The sequence below is a fragment of the Phyllostomus hastatus genome, unplaced genomic scaffold, assembly GCF_019186645.2.
Source record: "Phyllostomus hastatus isolate PE091 unplaced genomic scaffold, TTU_PhHast_1.1 phas_contig_64, whole genome shotgun sequence".
In the NCBI taxonomy this organism is placed as follows: domain Eukaryota; kingdom Metazoa; phylum Chordata; class Mammalia; order Chiroptera; family Phyllostomidae; genus Phyllostomus; species Phyllostomus hastatus.
The window spans coordinates 460482-480111 of NW_025333928.1; the positions used below are offsets into that span (position 1 = coordinate 460482).

Genomic DNA, 19630 nt, shown 5'->3' on the forward strand with positions numbered 1-19630 from the left:
GGGCATTTTTCCTGACTGATTCCACCTTCCCTTCAATGGTCAGCCTAACTCCTGCTCCATTCCATTACACTGTTTAAAGAGACCAAAGTTTATTAAGCATTTTTCTAGGCTTTTTGTTAGATTAAAAAATTCTAGAAATATACCAGGAAGCCCCCAGGGCCCTGCTAATGTGCATATTTCTGCTATGGCTAGAACCCTCCATTGAACTGTGACACTTGTTTTTGAACAGTGAGAAGGTTTAAGGTTTACCCCTTGTTAGTGCATCTCTGTGTCTTGTTCAAGTACTGGAGTGTGGGCTCCCTGATGGATGCTCAGTCACTGGGTTTGAAGGTGGCATAAGGAGTTCATCAGCTAACTTCTTCATTTGGAAAATAAGGGTATTGAAGACCAGAGAGATCAAAACAAAATAGCCATTGTGAATGACAGAGGTGTGACCTAAAGTCAAATCTCTTGACCCTCACCTTGACTCTTTCTCCTGGTCACCATTCAGCCCCTGCTGGCATTATCTGTGGGCCATAAGCCACTCTGTTTTCCTGCACTGTCAAATGGGGAGAGTCCCATGCATTAGCTTCCTCGCTGGCATGTAAAAGTGAAATGGGACAGCACCCAGGAAGTACCTGTAGAAGTGTGTGGTGTGACTGTGCCCTCATCTCTTGGGCTCATTTTTCCTCATCTGTATAATGTGAATGATAATTTACATCTCCAGTAACTCTTTTCTTTTACATACTCTTATATAGCACTGTTCTAAGTATTTCACAATTATTAATACCTTTTGATAGCCATAGGAATGCTATGAGATATTATAATACACATTTTACAGATGAGAGACCTAAGGCATGAGAGATCAGTCACTTGCTCCCACAGTAAATAGTGGAGTAGGGTTGGGAGGATTAAATGAGTTTAATGTATGCAAAGTGCTTTAGGACTGTGCATATCATGTACTAAGCATACAATAAATGACATTAATTATTATTAGTGAATTTACTATTTGAACTGGATTTGAAAGAGTCTTGTAATCTCTGATTCACCATCCTCACCTCTAAAGTGAGGACTCAAGAATCATCTATTTCTAGCAATCCAAGCTTTGAAGATAGGAATGCCTCCAAATATATGGAGAAGCATCAGTGTGATGTCTAACATAGCTCTAAAGAGGATCAATGGCATGGAGTAGGGATATGATACTTGGTGGAGGCACAGGGCTGCCCTTTAGAGAATTCTGCCATATATAGTTCAGGGTCAATAAGCTTTCTGTCATGAAACATTTCTTGTGGGTGGAAAGATATATCTAAATAAAAATAATTCTTCGAATGAGATCTTAATGATAGGCTAAGGGTGGCAGGGTTGAACTGCCTGTCTTTTCTCTCGGAAAAGCACCAATTCTTATACACCGGGTACTCCTCGCCAATGCCTCTTGGAAAGTTCAGGAGTTGAGGCCCTTTCTCACCCATCTTAGAACCCAATGTTCCCACCAGGGAACAAAGGTAGAGGAGCACACATTTCTTACCACGTAGCCAGAGAAGATACCTATGGGCTTTATGGGTTTGATCCTGATGCCCAAGTCTCCTTCTGCACCAGGGGGCAGGACATAGCCCTTGTCATCTATGACCTGGAGGAGGAAGCAGATTGGAAGAATGATCAGAAGAATGATCTGGATAACAGGAAGTGTCTCGAATAGCAACATGGAAGAGCTGAGGTGGTCAAATGGACACCCTCTTGCTCCAGTGATGACTGCAAACAAGAAACAGACAGCACAGAAGCCAAGAGTTTGAAGCCCAGATCTCTAATTCATCTGCCTGGAATGGTTTAGGTGAAGCCTATATTGAGACTGAACCAAATGAACTTGGGAAACTTCTGGTTTTAGTAGCTCAGGAAATATAGCACTCTCCCATTGTCTTTGAGGCCCATGGACTCAGATATCAGACAGATCAAAACACAAATTGTGACTCTGCTACTTTACTTCTTGTCTATGAGCTACTTAAACTTTATTGAGGGGAACCGAAAAGAAACCGGAATTTTTTAAAAAAACAGTTGTGCATTTATTCTTTCATGTTTAAACTTTAGTCACCTTCAAAGTACTCTCCATTGGATGCAATACACCTATCAAGATGTTTTTGCCAAAGATAAAACCAGTTTTTGAACTCATCAATTTTTTTCATTTTTAATATATTTTATTGATTATGCTATCACAGTTGTCCCATTTTCTCTCTTTATTCCTCTCTACTCTGCACACACCCTCCCACCACATTCACCATGTTAGTTCATGTCCAAGGGTCATACATATAACTTCTTTGGCTTGTATATTTCCTATATTATTCTTAACCCCCCCCCCCTGTCTATTTTCTACCTACTATTTACCCTATTTATTTCCTGTACCTTTTTCCTCACTCTCCATGTCCCCTTCCCCACTGATAACCTTCCATGTGATCTCTATTTCTGTGAATCTGTTCCTGTTCTAGCTGTTTGCTTAGCTCACTTTTGTTTCTGCCTTTTTTAGGTTTGGTTGCTGACAGTAGTGAGTTTGTTGTCATTTTATTGTTCAAATTTTTTATCTTCTTTTTCAACTCCCTCTAACATTTCATATAATAAGGGCTTGGTGATGATGAACTCCTTTAATTTGACCTTATCTGGGAAGCACTTTATCTGGCCTTCCATTCCAAATGATAGCTTTGCTGGATAGAGTAATCTTGGATGTAGGCCCTTGCCTTTCATGACTTTGACTACTTCTTTCCAGCCCTTTCTTGCCTGCAAGTTTTCTTTTGAGAAATCAGCTGATAGTCTTATGGGAAGTCCTTTGTAAGTAAACTGTCTTCTTTCCTCTTGCTACTTTTAAGATTCTCTCTTTATCTTTAATCTTGGCTAATGTAATTATGATGTGCTTTGGTGTGTGCTTCCTTGGGTCCAACTTCTTTGAGACTGAGCTCCCTGGACTTCCTGGAAGTCTATTTCCTTGGCTAGATTGGGGAAGTTCTCCTTCATTAACTTTTCAAATAAGTTTTCAATTTCTTGCTCTTCCTCTTCTCCTTCTGGTGGCCCTATGATTTGGATGTTGGAATGTTTAAAGTTGTCCTGGGGATTCTTAAGCCTCTCCTCATTTTTTTGAATCTTATTTCTTCATTCTGTTCCAGTTGAATGTTTATTTTTTCTTTCTGCTCCAAATTGTTGATTTGAGTCCTGGTTTACTTCCCTTCACTGTTAGTTACCTTTATTTCACTTTGCATATCCTTCACTTTTTCCTCTATTTTACCACCATACTGAACCAACACTGTGAGCATACTGATTACTGGTGTTTTGAGCTGTGCATATGATAGGCTGGCTATCTCTTCATCACTTAGTTGTATTTTTTCTGGAGTTTTGATCTGTTCTTTCATTTGGGCCATTCTTTGTCTTGCCTAGCCTGTTACATAGTAAAGGGCAGAGCCTAAGGTATTCACCATGGCAACCCAATCTATGTTGCTGCATGTGGTGCTGTATGTGGAGGAACAATGAGGCCTTCTCAGCTCTCTGCCAGCTTTTAGTCCCCTCCACCACTACCCACAAGCAAATTGGGCCCTTCTGGTGCTCATTTCAAGGTGTGTGGTTTTGTGTACCTTCTAGGACCCTGTGGGTCTCTCCAACAAACTCTCCTGTGAGGCTGGGAGTTTTTCCTGACACCTCAACCCCCACAGCTTTTTACAGTCAGAAGCATTGAGGCTCTATTTCCCTGTACTGGAATCCTGGGTTTCTCACACTGACTTTCTCTCCAGTGATTCCTCCCAGTTTATTCACAAAAGAATGTGGTACTGCCCACTCCACCAGATTCTGTCTCACTTGTCCCAGTCTACCAGAAGCCACCTTGTTGTGAATCCTCCCCACTTGGCTGCCCATATCCACCCCTTTTAATGGTCTGGGTGAATGTTTTTCTTTAATTCCTGGCTGTCAGACTTCCATACAGTTTGATTTTCTGTCAGTTCTGTTTGTTTCTTGTTTTTAAATCTGTTGTCCTTCTTTGGGTTGTGCAAGGAGGCACAGTGTATTCACCTATGCCTTCATCTTGGCCAGAAGTTGTAAGTTTTCTCTGAACTCATCGATTTTGATGCCTTTCAGTGTTTTTGCTTTTTTTTGCTTCACCTCTTCTACTTTGTCAAAACATTTCCCTTTGAGGCCTTTTTTCATCCAGGGAAACAACAACAAAAAAGTCTCATGGGGTGAGATCAGGTGACTAGGGAGAGTGGGGCATGGGAGTTATGATGTTTTTGGCTAAAAAATGCTAACTATTCAGTGCAGTGTGGGCAAATGTGTTTGTAAATCATGAAATGGGCAAACATGTTAAAAAAGTCTTCAAAAAATTCACTGAAGCTGAATGTAGTCTCTCACAAAAATGCCATTTGGTACACTCTTACAGATGTTTCCCAGAACACTCACCTAGCAGGGGAAGCCTGTGCTACAAGGGACCCCCACCTTACAGAAGGCAATCCTGTTTTGGGAGGTCCTCCTCATATATCTCAATGCCTTCATCTGTGAAACTGAAATAATATCAGCCTATCTCACAGAACTGTTATCAGAAGGAAATAGAGTAGTACAAAAAGAGCTCCATAAAGTTACCACAGTTGGCTACCATAGTTAGAGCAGGCAATCATAGGTAACACTGAATATAAATTTTTATACTCTAGGTCTGCATATCTATACACAGAACCATAGATACACATACACAAATTCTATTTCTTGGAATTTAGCTTAAAGAAATAATAAAGGAAGGGAGCAAAATTTTAGCTACATCTTTTTTTTATAATTTCATGTTCTTAATATAAAAATTTCAAAGCAACTCAATGGGGGGATTAAAATCTATTAAACAAATGTCACTGGATATCTATAGAGAAAAATTGAGCATCAAACCCTACTTAAGGCAATACACAAAATGTACATAAATAAGAACCAGTTAAAAGGGTCTCCAAATATAAACATGCAAGCTAAAATCAAAAACCTTTAAAATAACAAATGGGGTTTTATCAAAACTATTATAATTTTCTCAAAAAAGACACTATTAGGGACAGAATTAGGCAAAATACATAGAAAATTGTTGCAAGGACTAGTATCCAGATTTATAAAAACCTCTACAACACAACAAACTGAGTCAAAAAATCAATAAAGTAGGTAAAAGTTTTACACAGAAAATTTTACAAAAGATGTTATGAAACACTATCTATGAATGGAAAATAAACACATGAGAAAATATTCAAAATCTTTAGTTATCAAGGAACTTAAAATTAAAACCAAGATTTGATATCTTTCATATCATTTAAATTAAAAAAATCAACAGTACCGAATGTTGTCTAAATTGTGTTGCAACTGGAAATTTCACACATTGTGGGTGAGAATGAAAAATGATACAATCACTTTGGAAAATATTGGAAGTTTCTTTTTACTTTATTGTATTTTATTTTATTTTTTAACCCATTTTTATTGTTCAAATACAGTTTTCTGCCTTTCCCCCCACCTCTCCCCACCACTCCAATCTTCCCCACCTCCCTCCCTTTTCCACCCACCTTGTTATTGTCCATGTGTCCTTTATAATTGTTCCTGCAAACCCTTCACTCCTTTCCCCTATAATCACCTCCCCTCTTCCCTCTGGTCACTGTCAGCCTGTTCTCAATTTCAATGTCTTTGGCCATACTTTGCTTGCTTGTTCATTTTGTTGATTAGGTTCCTGTTAAAGGTGAGATCATGTTGCTACAACATCTTCACTGTAGTGTTGTTTTTACCAGTGAATTTTTTAAAAATCATCTATTGATTTACAAAATGCATAAAGAGTGGTGGAAGCACAATATCAATTATTACATAGTCATTAAAAATCATGGCATTTGTCAGTATTAATTGACTCAGGAAGATGGTCACCCAAGATTATTCAACAATAAAAGTAAGTAAGAAGTTGCTGTGTCAAAATTTAGCCCTATTTTTGTTTTAAAAATGTATATATTTATTAGACTAACAAGCCAGCTAATTTGCTGGCTATTCAGAGTGTTTTTCTCTGCATGGTAAGAATATAAAAATTTCCCTTTTCTTTTCTTTCTTCTTTCCTTCCTCCCTACCTTTTCATGTTGTTTTAATATCTTTCTTTTCATTATTTTCCTAAATTAAAAATGTAATAAATGTTACTGAAAACTTTGTGTTTTCCCCCCTTTTCCCTCCCTCCTTAGTGTACCAAACAAACCTGCACATCGTAATGGGGAATCGCAGTCCCCAGGCAGCCAGGCTTGACTTTCATTGTCTTGGAAACTCTGCATGTGAGTCCCTGTGGGAAGAAGTAGACAGACGGGCAAACTTCAGGAGGGTTATGAGGTCACAGGAAAAAAAATGAGTAGAGCAGGTTCTGACACAGTCTGAAGATGTCTCACATTTGGTGATTCCCTTCCTCCCCTTCCCTGGGCTCTCCCCTGTACTGTAACCCCCACTGGAGGGGTTGCACTAAATTGTTTGCAAAGCAATCTGATTGACTACTCCCCAGGAAAAAGGAACTAACAACCACATTATAGTCTTTTTAAGGGGAACTATACTTTTTTAAGGGACCATGGACACCAAAAATTGTTTAAAACCATGTGGGATTAAATTACCTTCCATAAGAGGGCCAGTCCTGCTTGAATCCTGAAATAAATTCTCCTACAGAGATGCTGGTGTCCAAGGGAACATTTTCTAAAGATTCCCTTTAAAAAGCTGGATCCTCTCATGGCTGTATTGTCCTACCCCACATTTGCAAAGCTCCTCTATATCACAGCACTGCCATGAGCTCTCTTGGGAGTTCTGCAGTAGTACCGGGGACCATTAGCCATAGAAGGATGTAGAGTAAAAGAGTACAAGGAGGAGGAAGAAGAACCAAGAGTCACAAGTAAGAGGCACTGGGGCAATACTCCCCAGGTTGTTTTGATAAGTGGCACACTGATCTGCATTGTGCTCAAGTAGCCCCAAGAGTTCCAAGAAGATATATCAGCTGGTGAGGTGGGGGTCTAGTGGGTTCTTCCTCTATCCCTCACTTCAATATGAGCAGCTTAGTGTAGTGCCTTGTACATTTGATAAACTCAGATCTCTGCTAAAATGTTACCTCACTACAGGGGACTTTCCTGACCACCATTTTTGAAAATTCAGGCTTTCATCTCACCTCACCTCATCTCACTTATCTTTACTTTTCTCCACAGAAGTTCTCACTGTCTTCCATGTCATATATTTACTAGTTCATGTCTCTTTTCCCCACTTGCATGATAATGCAATCTCCATGAAAGCAGAAGTTTGACCTGTTTTATTCCCTGCTGAAATCCCACAGATAAATAAATATAACAGAATAAATAGCTCAGTAAATATTTACAGAATAAGCACATGATAAAAGGTAGCTCATTTTTTTTTATCAAAGAGACTTTTGAAGCCCACCAGGCTGAACAGCTTATAGTTCCCCCTAAGAGCTGATACCGTTTCTGTCTGGCCATAAAACTCTCGAATATCCAGTCCTGTCTGAGACTTCCAGCTCTTCAGAGTTTCTGGGAGGAGGGTCTCCCCTCCACTGAAGCAGTTCTGTAGATGTGGGAACTTGTAACTGAAGAAGAGAAGAGAAGTAATTGTTCCTCCCTTATCCTCCCAGAACCAAACTCTGCCCATGCCTAGATCTGAATTCTGGGTGCTTTGGCAATGATATTAATTTCATGGGACAACTCATATAAATGAGAATGTGTGTAAGTAAGGGAAGCAGGAGGAAGAACATTGCAATAGATCCAGAGGTTATTACCAACCCCCAAAACCCCATCACCTGGAAAGGTCCTGTTGTAGCAGCATTCAGTAAACAATGGGTGCTCCTACCAGGTTGTTGATTGGGTAGCTGGACAGCACCTGGAGAAAGAAAGCCAACTGAGACACTGATCACCAGGTCAAATGCTGAACTTACCAGTATGCATAGTGGTTATGAGCATGCACTGTGGCATCACAGTGTCTCGATTTAAATCCCACTTTCTTTGCTATGTCTATTTCAGGCCAAATCATCCTCAATTCTCATGTACCCTCAAGCCAAAAGTAACAGAGAAATGACCACTTATCATTATAGAGAAAAGGTCCAGGATTAATTTGGGACATTTTTGTCAAATAGAGCTGCTTATTCCTGGAAATTTAATGACTAGTTTTCATAAACATACCTTTAAGACACAGGTGGCAAACACAAGGCCCGAGGGTTTAATATGGCCTTCCATATTGTTTTATACAGTCTGGCACCTTGTTCCTACCCAACAGCAGTGCCGAGCTCCTTGCCCTTAGTTAAGGAGTAGTTACACTTACACAGTCCTAAAATTATATTCAGCCCTGTGAAGACAACCTCAAGGCTAATGTGGCCCCCGGTGAAAATGAGTTCGACACTCCTGCTTTAGGATTATGTAAACACCCAGTCACCAAGGGAAAGAGATCAATTGCTGTTGCAAATTGGCTGCATGTTTTGGTTAAGTCCTTTAATCTCCTGTGGCCAGCGTTATAATAGATTAATTTTTGGTAGAAAAGTGCTTTCAAAAGTTAAAAGTGCCTTATAGACATCCCAGAAGTGCTATTAAAATTTAGCTAGTACTGTCCTGGCCCAATGGCTTAGTTGGTTGGAGCGTCATCCCTTACACTAAAAGATTGCTGGTATGATCCCTGGTCTGGGCACATAAGGGAGGCAACTGATTGCTGTTTCTGTCTCTCTCTCTGTCTCTGTTTGTCTGTCTATCTCTCTCTCTTTCTCCTTTATTCCTCTCTCTCAAAAATCAATAAGCATATTCAATGAGAATAAAAAAGTATTTAGCTAGTACCAATACCTTCCAGATCCTGTGCTATCTCATTTAATGCTTGCATTAACCTCAGGGAGTTTGTATTATCATCCCCACTTTACAGAAGGGAAAATGGTGACTCAGAGGATTAAATAACTTGCCCAAGGTCACACAACCAGCCAGTAGTGGACCCAGAATCTGCAGCTGGTGCTCTTAGCAGTTATGTAACACCACTTTTGTCCCATGCTTTGCTTTGTACAGAATTTATTAAAGTATACAATTTATTAGAAAAATTACTTGACAAAAGGTCTAGAAAAATGATTAACATTAGTAAATCATGAAATTATTCCCTCTAAGTATTCTTGTTGAACTGGTATAACCTGTGAAAATAAGTCCATTTCCCTTATTGCCTTGCCTTACAGGAAGCTCAGTATGCAATTAACTATTTGTTGTCTTCCAAACTCTCATTAGTCTTCCCACTCCACAACTCATTAGTCTTCCCACTCCACAACTCCAATCTATAGTTTCCTAATAGATTTTATAATTTTATCTGTTTTCTTGTTTTTTTCTTCTCATGATACTTAACAGAAGCCACATCAAATCATGCTCAGAAAGAGGCAGAGTAAGAATTTGTTTAAATCAGTGACAGAATCATTTGAAGAGAATCATCTGAGAGAATGCAGACCATGACTGACTTTTTGACATTGAGGATGTCATTCTTGCTTCACTTTGCTCCTGAGGTGTCTGTTGCCAGCCAAACAGAAGTCTGGGTGGGCCCTGAACTTTTACAGAGATCTGAAGGCCCCAGAATGTCAATGGTCCAACTGTACATTACAAATATAGTTCAACATCAAGTGTGCTTTTGCAAACAAAATAAGTCCATTTCCAATGCTTTGTTTCTCCCAGGTCAAGACCATTTTTAGATTTTATTTAATGGCTTCCCTATCAAGTTCTACAGTAAAAAACCCTATTTATTCTTCAAAACTCCTCATAGATTATAGTCCCAAACTGGCAATAACCCTAATGTCCATCAACAACAGGATAGAAAAAAATTATGATTGATAGATACACAGAATGAAACACTACAGGATTTGAAAAGAGCAAACTTGTCATATGTGCAATAATAAGGAGAGTAATTAGTATAGAATATGTTGAGTGAAAGAAGCCTGACACAAAAGATTACATATTGGATGATTACACTTATATGAAGATCAAAAAGAGGCAAAATTAACATATAGTGATAGAGGTCAAAACAATGATTAATTTATGGAGTATAGACAATGGCATGAGGTGGCATGAGCACTTTCTGGAGTAATGGGAATGTATTATATCTCAATAAGGCTGTGGTTATATGGGTGTCTGTTATAGATTGAATGCTACATCCTCTGCCAGTCATATGTTGAAACCATAACCTTCTTGTGATGGTATCTGGAGGTGAGGCCTTTGGGAGATAATTTGGTTTAGATTAGGTCATAAGGGTGGGGTCCCTATGATGGGATTAGAGCTCTTATAAGAAGAAATCAGAGCTCACTTTCTCCATCATATGAGGACACAGAAGGAAGTCAGCTGTTTGTAAATCAGAAAGAGAAATGTTACCCTGATCTTAGACTCCTAGCCTCCAGATCTGTGAGGAAAAAAATGCCTGTTGTTTAAGCCTCCCAATCCAAGGTATTCTGTTATAGCATCCCAAACTGGCTAATACAGTGTACAATATAAATAAATTATTGAAAGCTGTATACTTAAAATAATTGTGTTCAATGCACTTTACCTTAAGTCTGTGCTATACTTCAAATAAAAAAAAATAAATGATACACACACACAACATCACCTCCAATAGTCCATCTATCTCTATAGATGGACTATATAGATAGGTCACCACCATCTATCTGATACTTGGCACCAGAACAATAGTCCATTAAATATGCATTGAGTGAACCAGTTACCCATGATGCCTGTCTCCTGATATATTCTTTTTATCTGTATATGGGTTTGTCTCCTTACCTGGACCATGAGCTCTATTAGACCAAGGATCATTTCCATCTTGCTTACTGAACACTATCTATAGGGCAAGGGTTAGTCAAAATTAGATGAGTCGAAAGAAACTGCAAACCATGGACTGACTCTGACCATTTGGTGTAAAGTGGATCCTCTCTTACCTTTAGAATTACCACTGGGTCAAACTTTGGCAAGAGATGGATAAATATGCATGCTCCTGATGTCCAGGGATCCAGAAATGAGCTCATGATGTTCACTACCCAACCTGTGTCTGATATGGTCCATATTAGGTCTGAGGCTTGCAGGCCTATCCATAGGCTGAGAAAAGAGAGGAAACACACATACATATATGTCAGTGCATGTTGGGGTGAGCAGAGCTTTAGCATGAGTGTGTATGCATGTGTAAGGGCAGATACGTGTGCTCAGGTGTGTGTGAACCTGAATGTTTGAATACATTTGTAAAAGTGTATGTAAGTATACAGTGGAGTTGTTCTCTATCCATATCTTTTGTTTCAAGAAGGGGAGAGCACTTTGAAAGTATAACCCTAGTGGACATGACTCAGCAGATAATTGGGTCTCATTTTCACTTTATCCCCAGAACATAGTACAGTTTTTGATATAGTAGTAACTAGTTAGGAAATGTCTACTATGTTTATGCATAAAAGACACTAGAAGTGATTATTCTAACAAGTAGCCTTGCTAAATTCAAGTTCATTTGAATAGACCACTGATTTTCTATTCATTTTATTATTTTTTCTTTTCTTTTCTTTTTGATTTGTTGTTCAAGTACAGTTTTCTGCATTTCTCTCCCACCCCTCTCCAGCAATCCAGCCCTCCACATCTCCCTCCCCTTTTTCCTCCCCCCACCTTGTTATTGTCCATGTGTCCTTTATAATTGTTCAGGCAAACCCTTCACATTTTCCCCCTGAAATTCACTCCCTTCTCCCCTCTGCTCACTGCCAGTCTGTACTCAATTTCAGTGTCTTTAGTTATATTTTGCTTGGTGGTGCATTTTGTTGATTAGATTCCTGTTAAAGGTAGGATCATACGGTATTTGTCTTTCATTGCCTGGCTTATTTCCCTTACCATGCTTTCCAGTTCCATTTATGCTTCACAAAGGGTAGGAGCTCTTTCTTTCTTTATGCTGCATATAATTCCATTGTGTAAATGTACCATAGTTTTTTGATCCATTCATTTACTGATGGGCACTTAGGTTGCTTCCAGTACTTGGCTACTGTAAATTGTGCTGCTATGAACATTGGGGTACATAGGTTCTTTTGGGTTGATGTTTCATTGTTCTTAGAATGTAATCTAAGCAGTGGAATTGCATGGTCAAAAGACAGTTCCATTTTTAGTTTTCTGAGGAAATTCTATACTGTTTTCCACAGTAGATTCATGAGTCTGCAATCCCACCAACAGTGCACTACTGTTTCCTTTTCCCCACATCCACTCCAACACTTGTTGTTTGTTGCTTTGATTATGATGGCCATTCTGACAGGTGTGGAGTGGTATCTCATTGTGGTATTAATTTGCATTTCTCTGATAGCTTGCAATATTGAACATCTTTTCATATATCTCTGGACCCTCTGTATGTCCTCCTTGGAGAAGTGTCTGTTCATGTCCTTTGCCCATTTTGTAATTGGGTTGCTTGTCTCCTTACAGTGGAGTCGTGTGAGTTCTTTATATATTTTGGAGATTAAACCCTTGTCTGAGGTATCATTGGCAAATATGTTTTCCAGTATGATTGGTTCTCTTTTCATTTTAATACTGTTTTCCTTATCCATGCAGAAGGTTTTTATTTTGATGAGATCTTATTTATATATTCTTTCCTTTATGTCCCTTGCTCTGGGGGACATATCAGTGAAAATATTGCTGTGTGGAATATCTGAGATTTTCCTGCCTATGTTCTCCTCTAGGACTTTAATGATGTCATGGCTTATATTTAAATCTTTTATCCACCTTGAATTATTTTTGTGTATGGTGTAAGCTGGTGCTCAACTTTCATTTTTTTTCATGTAGTTGTCCAGTTCTCCCAACACCATTTGTTGAAGAGGATATTTTTACTCCATTTTATGTTCCTGCCCCCTTTGTCAAATATTAATTGACCATAGAGACTAGGGTTTATTTCTGGGCTCTCTGTTCTGTTCCATTGGTTTATGTGTCTGTTTTTATGCAAGTACCAGGCTGTTTTGACTACAGTGGCCTTGTAATACAGTTTGATATCAGGTATTGTGATCCCTCCAACTTTGCTCTTCTTTCTCAAAATTGCAGCAGCTATTTGGGGTCATTTATGATTCCATATAAATTGTGGAAGTGTTTGTTCTATATCTGTGAAATATGTCATTGGTACTTCATTGGGTACTGCATTGAATCTAGAAATTGCTTTGGGTAGTATGAACTTTTGATGATGGTAATTCTTCTGATCCATGAACACAGTATATGTTTTCATTTGTTTGTGTCTTCCTTGATTTCTTTCTTCAGTGTTGTATAGTTTTCTGAATACAGGTCTTTCACCTCCTTGGTTAGGTTTATTCCTAGATATTTTATTTTTCTTGTTGTAATATCAAATGGGATTTTTTTTCCTGATTTCTGCTTCTGCTGTTTCACAGCAGAAATGCCTTTGTTGGTGCAGAGAAATGCCTTTGATTTCTGAATATTGACTTTGTATCCTGCTGTTTTGCCAAAATAATTTACTAGGTCAAACAGTTTTTTTGGTAGAGTCTGTAGGATTTTATATGTACACTATTATGACATCTGCAAACAATGACAGTTTTGTTTTCTCTTTCCCAATTTGGATGCTTTTTATTTCCTTTTCTTGTTAGATTGCTGTGGTTACACTTACAATACTATCTTGAATAGAAGTGGCAAAAGTGGACAACCTTGTTTCATTCCTGGTCCTAGTTGGACAGTTTTTAGTTTTTGCCCATTTAGTATGATGTTGACTGTGGGTCTCTCATATATGGCCTTCATTATGTTGAGAAATGCTCCCTCTATTTCCACTTTGTTGAGTGTTTTTATCATAAATGGGTGCTGAATCTTATCAAATACTTTCCCTGCATCTACTAATATGATCATGTGATTTTTGTCTTTGCTCTTGTTTATGTGATGTATTACATTTATTGATTTGTGAATATTGTACCACCCTTGCATCCCTGTGATGAATGCCACTTCATCATGGTGTATGATCCTTTTAATGTATTGCTGGATGTGATTTGCCAATATTTTGTTGAGGATTTTAGCATCTATGTTCATCAGTGATAGTGGCCTGAAGTTTTCTTTCCTTGTTGTGTCTTTATCTAGTTTTAAGATTAGGATAATGCTGCTTCATAAAAAGAGTTTGGAAGTCTTCCATCATTTTCTGTTTGTTTGTTTTGTTTTGTTCTGGAATAATCTGTGAAGGATAGGGGTTACCTCTTTCTTAAATGCTTTTGTAGAATTCTCCTGTGAAACTGCCTAGTCCAGGTCTTTTGTGTGTTGAGAGTTTTTGATTACTGCTTCAATTTTTTTCTGCTGTTATTGGTCTGTTCAGACTTTAGGTTACTTCTTCATTGAGTTTTGGAAAATTACATTTTTTTGAGAAATTTGTCCATTTCACCCAGGTTTTCAAATTTCTTGGCATATAGTTCTTTGTAGTAATTTCCTACAATCTTTTGTATTTCTGTGGTATCAGTTGTAATCTCTCTTCTTCCATTTCTGATTATGTTTATTTGGGTCCTCTCATTTTCTTGATGAGTCTCCGTAAAGGTTTGTCAATTTTATCTTTTCAAAGAACCAGCTCCTGCATTTATTGATTCTTAGAATTGTTCTTTTAGTCTCTAGATCATTTACTTCTGTACTGATCTTGGTTATTCCCTTTCTTCTTCTTGCTCTAGGCTTGGTTTGTTGTTTTTCCTGGAGTTCTTGTAGACATACGGTTAGGTTTTTTAATTGAAATGTTTCTATTTTTTTTAGGTAGGCCTTATCACTATGAACTTTCCTCTCAGTACTGCTTTTGCTATGTTCCATAAATTTTGGATTGTTGTGAGTTCATTTTCATTTGTTTCCAGAAACTTTCTGATGTCTTCCTTGATCTCATTCTTGACCCATTCATTGTTTAATAGAATGCTATTCAATCTCCACTAGTTTGAGTGTTTTTTTTTCCCTTGAGGTTTGTTTCTAGTTTCAATCCCTTGTGGTAGGAAAAAATGCTTGATATGATTTAAATTTTCTTGAATTTATTGAGGCTTGTTTTGTGTCCTGTCATGTGGTCTATCTTTGAAAATATTGCATGTGCATTTGAAAAAAATGTGTATTTAGCTTCTTTGTGATGAAAGTCTCTCTCTCTCAATCTCTCTCTCTATATATATCTATATCTATATCTATATATAAATATATATATTTTTTTCATGTTGATATATTTTGCAGTGAGTTCCTTGTAGTTCCCCTGTAGTTTTTGGTAATTCTTTGTGAGCTCATTGAGCTTCCTTATAATCATTATTTTGAATTCAATATCTGATAGTTGACTCACCTCTATTTCATTTAGCATTCTTTCTGAGGTTCCTTCTTTTCTTTCATTTGGGGATTGTTTCCCATATATATATATATAGTCAGGGAAGTTAATTTGATCTAGGATCTTTTTCAGTGCTGCAATACCTCTGTTGATATTTTGTTTGGAAGACTTACCCATTTTGACAGTGGGGTGTTGAAATCCCGTAATATAATTGTGTTGCTGTCAATATCTTTTTTGGAGTCCTCCAATATTTTCTTTATATATTTGGATGCTCCTATGTTGGGTGCATATATATTTACAATGTTTATGTCTTCTTGGTGGATTCTTCCCTTGAGTATTATGAAGTGACATTCTGGGTCTCTTTTTATGGCCCTTTTTTTGAAGTCTATGTTGTCTGATATGAGTATTGCTACCCCGGCTTTTTTTTTTCCTGTCCATTTGCTTGGAATATTTTTTCCAACCTTTCATTTTCAGTCTGTGTAGGTCTATTGTTCTGAGGTGTGTCTCTTGTAGGGAGCTTATGTGTGGTTAATGGTTTCTTATCCATTCAGCTATTCTATGTCATTTGATTGGGGCTTTTAATCCATTTATGTTTAAGGTTATTATTGATTAGGTACTTATTCATTGACTTTTTTTGTACCTGTGTTCCCCTCTCTCTCACTCTTTTCCTTCCTTTTCTTAAAGCAGTCCCTTTAGTATCTCTTGCAGAGTTGATTTTGTGGACGTGTATTCTTTTAGACTTCTTTTGTCCGGGGAGCACCTTATTTTGGCCTTTCATCTTAATTGAGAGCCTTGCTGGGTAATGTAGCCTTGATTGCAGACCTCTGGTTCTCATTACTTGGAATATTTCTTATCATTCTCTTCTGGCCTGGAGCATTTCCATTGAGAAGTCAGCTGCTAGCCTTATCGGGGCTCTCTTGTATATTACTTCCTGTTTCTCCCTTGCTGTTTTTAAGATTCTCTCTTTGTCTTAGAATTTTGCCATTTTAATAATGATGTGTCTTCAATGGGCTTCTTTGGGTTCCTCTTGATTTGGACTCTCTGTGTTTCCTGGACTTGTGTCACTTTTTTGCTCATCAAAGTAGGGAAGTTTTCCATCTTTACTTTTCCAAACAAGTTTTCTATCCCTTGTTCTTCTACTTCTCCTCTGGTATCCATAGTATATGGGTATTATTATGTTTCATGTTTTTCTGCATTTCCCTTAACCCTTCTTCACTCTTTCTGATTCTCTTTTTCCTTTCTTGCTCTTTCTGGGTGTTTTTTTTTCCTACCTTGTCCTCCAGCTAGCCAATCCTATCCTTTGCTTCATTGATCCGGCTTTTGATTCCTTCTACTGTGTTCTTCAGTTCAGAAGTTGTATTCTTCATTTTGTCTTGGCCCTTGTTGATAGTTTCTAAATCCTTTTTCATGTTGATATATTTTGCAGTGAGTTCCTTGTAGTTTCCCTGTAGTTTTTGGTAATTCTTTGTGAGCTCATTGAGCTTCCTTATAACCATTATTTTGAATTCAATATCTGATAGTTGACTCACCTCTATTTCATTTAGCATTCTTTCTGAGGTTCCTTCTTTTCTTTCATTTGGGGATTGTTTCTTTGTCTTCCCATTGTTTGTGAGACTCTTCTTCCTAGCTTCTGCTTTGTAAATTGATCTGTTCTGGCTCTCTGGGTTTATGGTGTGAACTTTTATGGTAGAAGATCTGTGAGATTCAGTGGTGCAGTCTCCTTAATCTCCTGAGGTCACTGGTCTTGGGCTGTCATTTATGTTAGCTTTCTGTATGTCTTTGTGCTTTGATTGTTGTTGGGTCTTTCTTTGGTGGGTCTTTCCCTCTCACTGGTTAACTGAGGATCACTCCATCCATGACATCTTTTATTCTGTTGTTCAAGTGTGGACAGGTTGTGTTGAAGCTGATTCTTCTGTGTGTACAAGATTTTGGGTCTTCTCTCTCACTCTAGTTCAGTTGTTTGTTCTGGATAATTTCTTCATGATTTAGTTGTATTTCCAGATCAGTTCTAAGTTGAGGTTAGTGTGGCTTCCACTCCTTCCTTCGCCTTCTTCTGTTGTTTTCTCTTGGTGGTTCCTCTGTGGATTTCCTCTTCTAGCAGGTGTACTGATGTTCACAGCTCCCACCTACTTGTCTGATTTTTCAATGCCCTCTAGAATTTTTTGTCTCTAATCTTCATGTATGCTGGGATATCTTTGGCTGTTTGTGCTGTTCCTCAGAAGATCGGTTGTGTGTTTCACCCATGTGCAAGATGAAGTGGGGTCTGCTCACACCTATCTTGCTGCCATCTTCCTACCCTGGTTTTCTATCCTGAAGCATCACAAATTGCCTTATTTCATTTCTCTTTTGGGGAAAGAATAAAAGGTATTAGGCCAATTTTTCCTTTTTATTGAACTTAATGGATGACACTTGTTAACAAAATTTTACAGGTTTCAGGGGCACAATTCTACAATACATCATCAGTATATTATCTTGTGTGTTCACCACCACAAGTCAGGTCTCAGTCCATGTCATTTATCACCCCCATACCTTACTCCACCTCCCTCCACCCCTCCCCTTGGCAGTCACCACACTGTTGTCTGTGTCCAGGAGATTTTTCTCTTTCTCTTTTTTGCTTAATCCCTTCACTCTCAGAAGTTCTCTCCTTTGCCAATAGCCATCAGCCTATTAGGCTTATCTCAAAGCAAGAATGATTTAGGCTAAACATGAAGAAATTCCTTGTGTCTGGGAATCATTATAATATGTGTCCCTTGCTTAAGATGATTTATAGTTTAACTGCTATAAGAGAATTAGGTCATAGCCTATTAGAAACAAATTTAGAGGTTGGGGTGGGAATTTATATCTTAGTTATATTTAAGTGATTTGCCTTATGATATTTTAGAACCTGTATTTTACTATAGCTTTTCTATTCAATTGCTTCTGTTAAATAATTAAATTTTATGTTAACATGGATTCATGCATAGGATATTTAGGTTTTTGAGGTTTGTTTTTGCATTAAGATATTTTTCCAGTTCTTATAATAACATGAACATAGTAAGCAGGATCTACTGAAAAATCCCCTGAGGATCTCTTGTTACAATTGCAAGACAACATTGACACAGTATTTTTTTGATTCCACTGATGGGGTTGATGTAGAGCAGAAGGAAATTCTGAATTTTGACATCTGAGATCTCATTTCATCTATTTAATCCAATTATAGCTCCCACTTCAATGAATTTGAAAAGTAATTTTCTGCTGACAAAAGTGCCCTTGTGGAATGTGAGCAGTGGGGAAACAAATTACCAGCACCTCAAAGGACAACAAAGATATGGATCAGTATGGGGTGAAATTGCATATAAATCTTGTGTTAGTCAAACTAGTAGACATGTAGCTCAAAGCCCTGAAGAGGTTTTGAGGTTTCATGTTATCAAAAACAGAAATGTCACATTGAAGGTCACTGGATACCAAGTATGCTGATGTATGCTCCCTCTTACCCCACTTCCCAAATGTCTTTTTCAGAAGTACCAGGTTGAAGCCAATCTCAGGAGAACTGGGTTTGAGTTCAAAAAGTCTCAAGGCATGGCCATGTAATAGTCTGTAGAGAGAAAGGGGTCTTCTTACCCAGCATCCATCTTGGCCTTGATGCCCAGGCTTGCATGGGAATGTTCTGCCATTTTGGGAAGGCCTGTGGTCCCACTGGTGAAGTAGATAGCAGCTGCTTCTTGGCTTCCTGTCTCCACACGTTGATGAGTGGTAGATGCTCCTCTGACAGAGACAGAGTGTCACTTTCTCAGATCTGTGCTGGTACCAGATGTCCTGGTGGCCCATCTTTTCCACCTTCCCTTATGCTAGTAAGGGCAAGTCAGCCAACCCACTCCAGAAAGGAGGCTTATAAATGGTTAAGATCATGAGATTCTGAGTCACTCAGACTTGGGCTTAAAAGCTACTCGGATTTGATACTTTATTAACTATGTAACTTTGGACTACTTATTTAAGACCTCTGGGTCTCACTTTATATATCTATAAAATAGGATGAGGAAGTTAACTATAACACAAAGGAAACACATGATTTGCTTAGCAAGAATCCAATCAAAGCTCATTTCATTATTTAGATCCCTAACACAACACTAGATGAAGAGGAGGTGATCAATGAATCCCTTGAAGCATTTGCACCTCTCTCAGCATCACCTCTAGTGTCCTGATTTCAAGTCTCTTGGAGTTGGTCTCATGTCTGTTTCTCTGACAGTTATCTTAAACACCATGCCATTAGAAAGAAAAAGTTTATGTTCACTCTAGGAGTTTCCTAATGTATGTGTCTCTAGTGGAGGGATTTCAGACATGTGACAGAAAACTAATTCCTCCAACTCACGCTGTCATGGACTACAGGAAAAAAATCTTTTTTAATGACTCAGAGGATGGG

General features: G+C 38.2%; 1 protein-coding gene across 1 annotated transcript in view; it reads right to left on the bottom strand.

The window, feature by feature from the left end:
* Positions 1 to 19630, bottom strand: part of ACSM2B (acyl-CoA synthetase medium chain family member 2B) — a 39208-nt gene that overhangs the window by 6610 nt on the left and 12968 nt on the right. Inside the window, 6 exon segments of the mRNA XM_045849085.1 lie at positions 1505 to 1606; positions 6188 to 6268; positions 7435 to 7558; positions 7769 to 7848; positions 10904 to 11060; positions 18832 to 18975. Of these exon segments, the coding sequence (XP_045705041.1) occupies positions 1505 to 1606; positions 6188 to 6268; positions 7435 to 7558; positions 7769 to 7848; positions 10904 to 11060; positions 18832 to 18975 (688 nt within the window).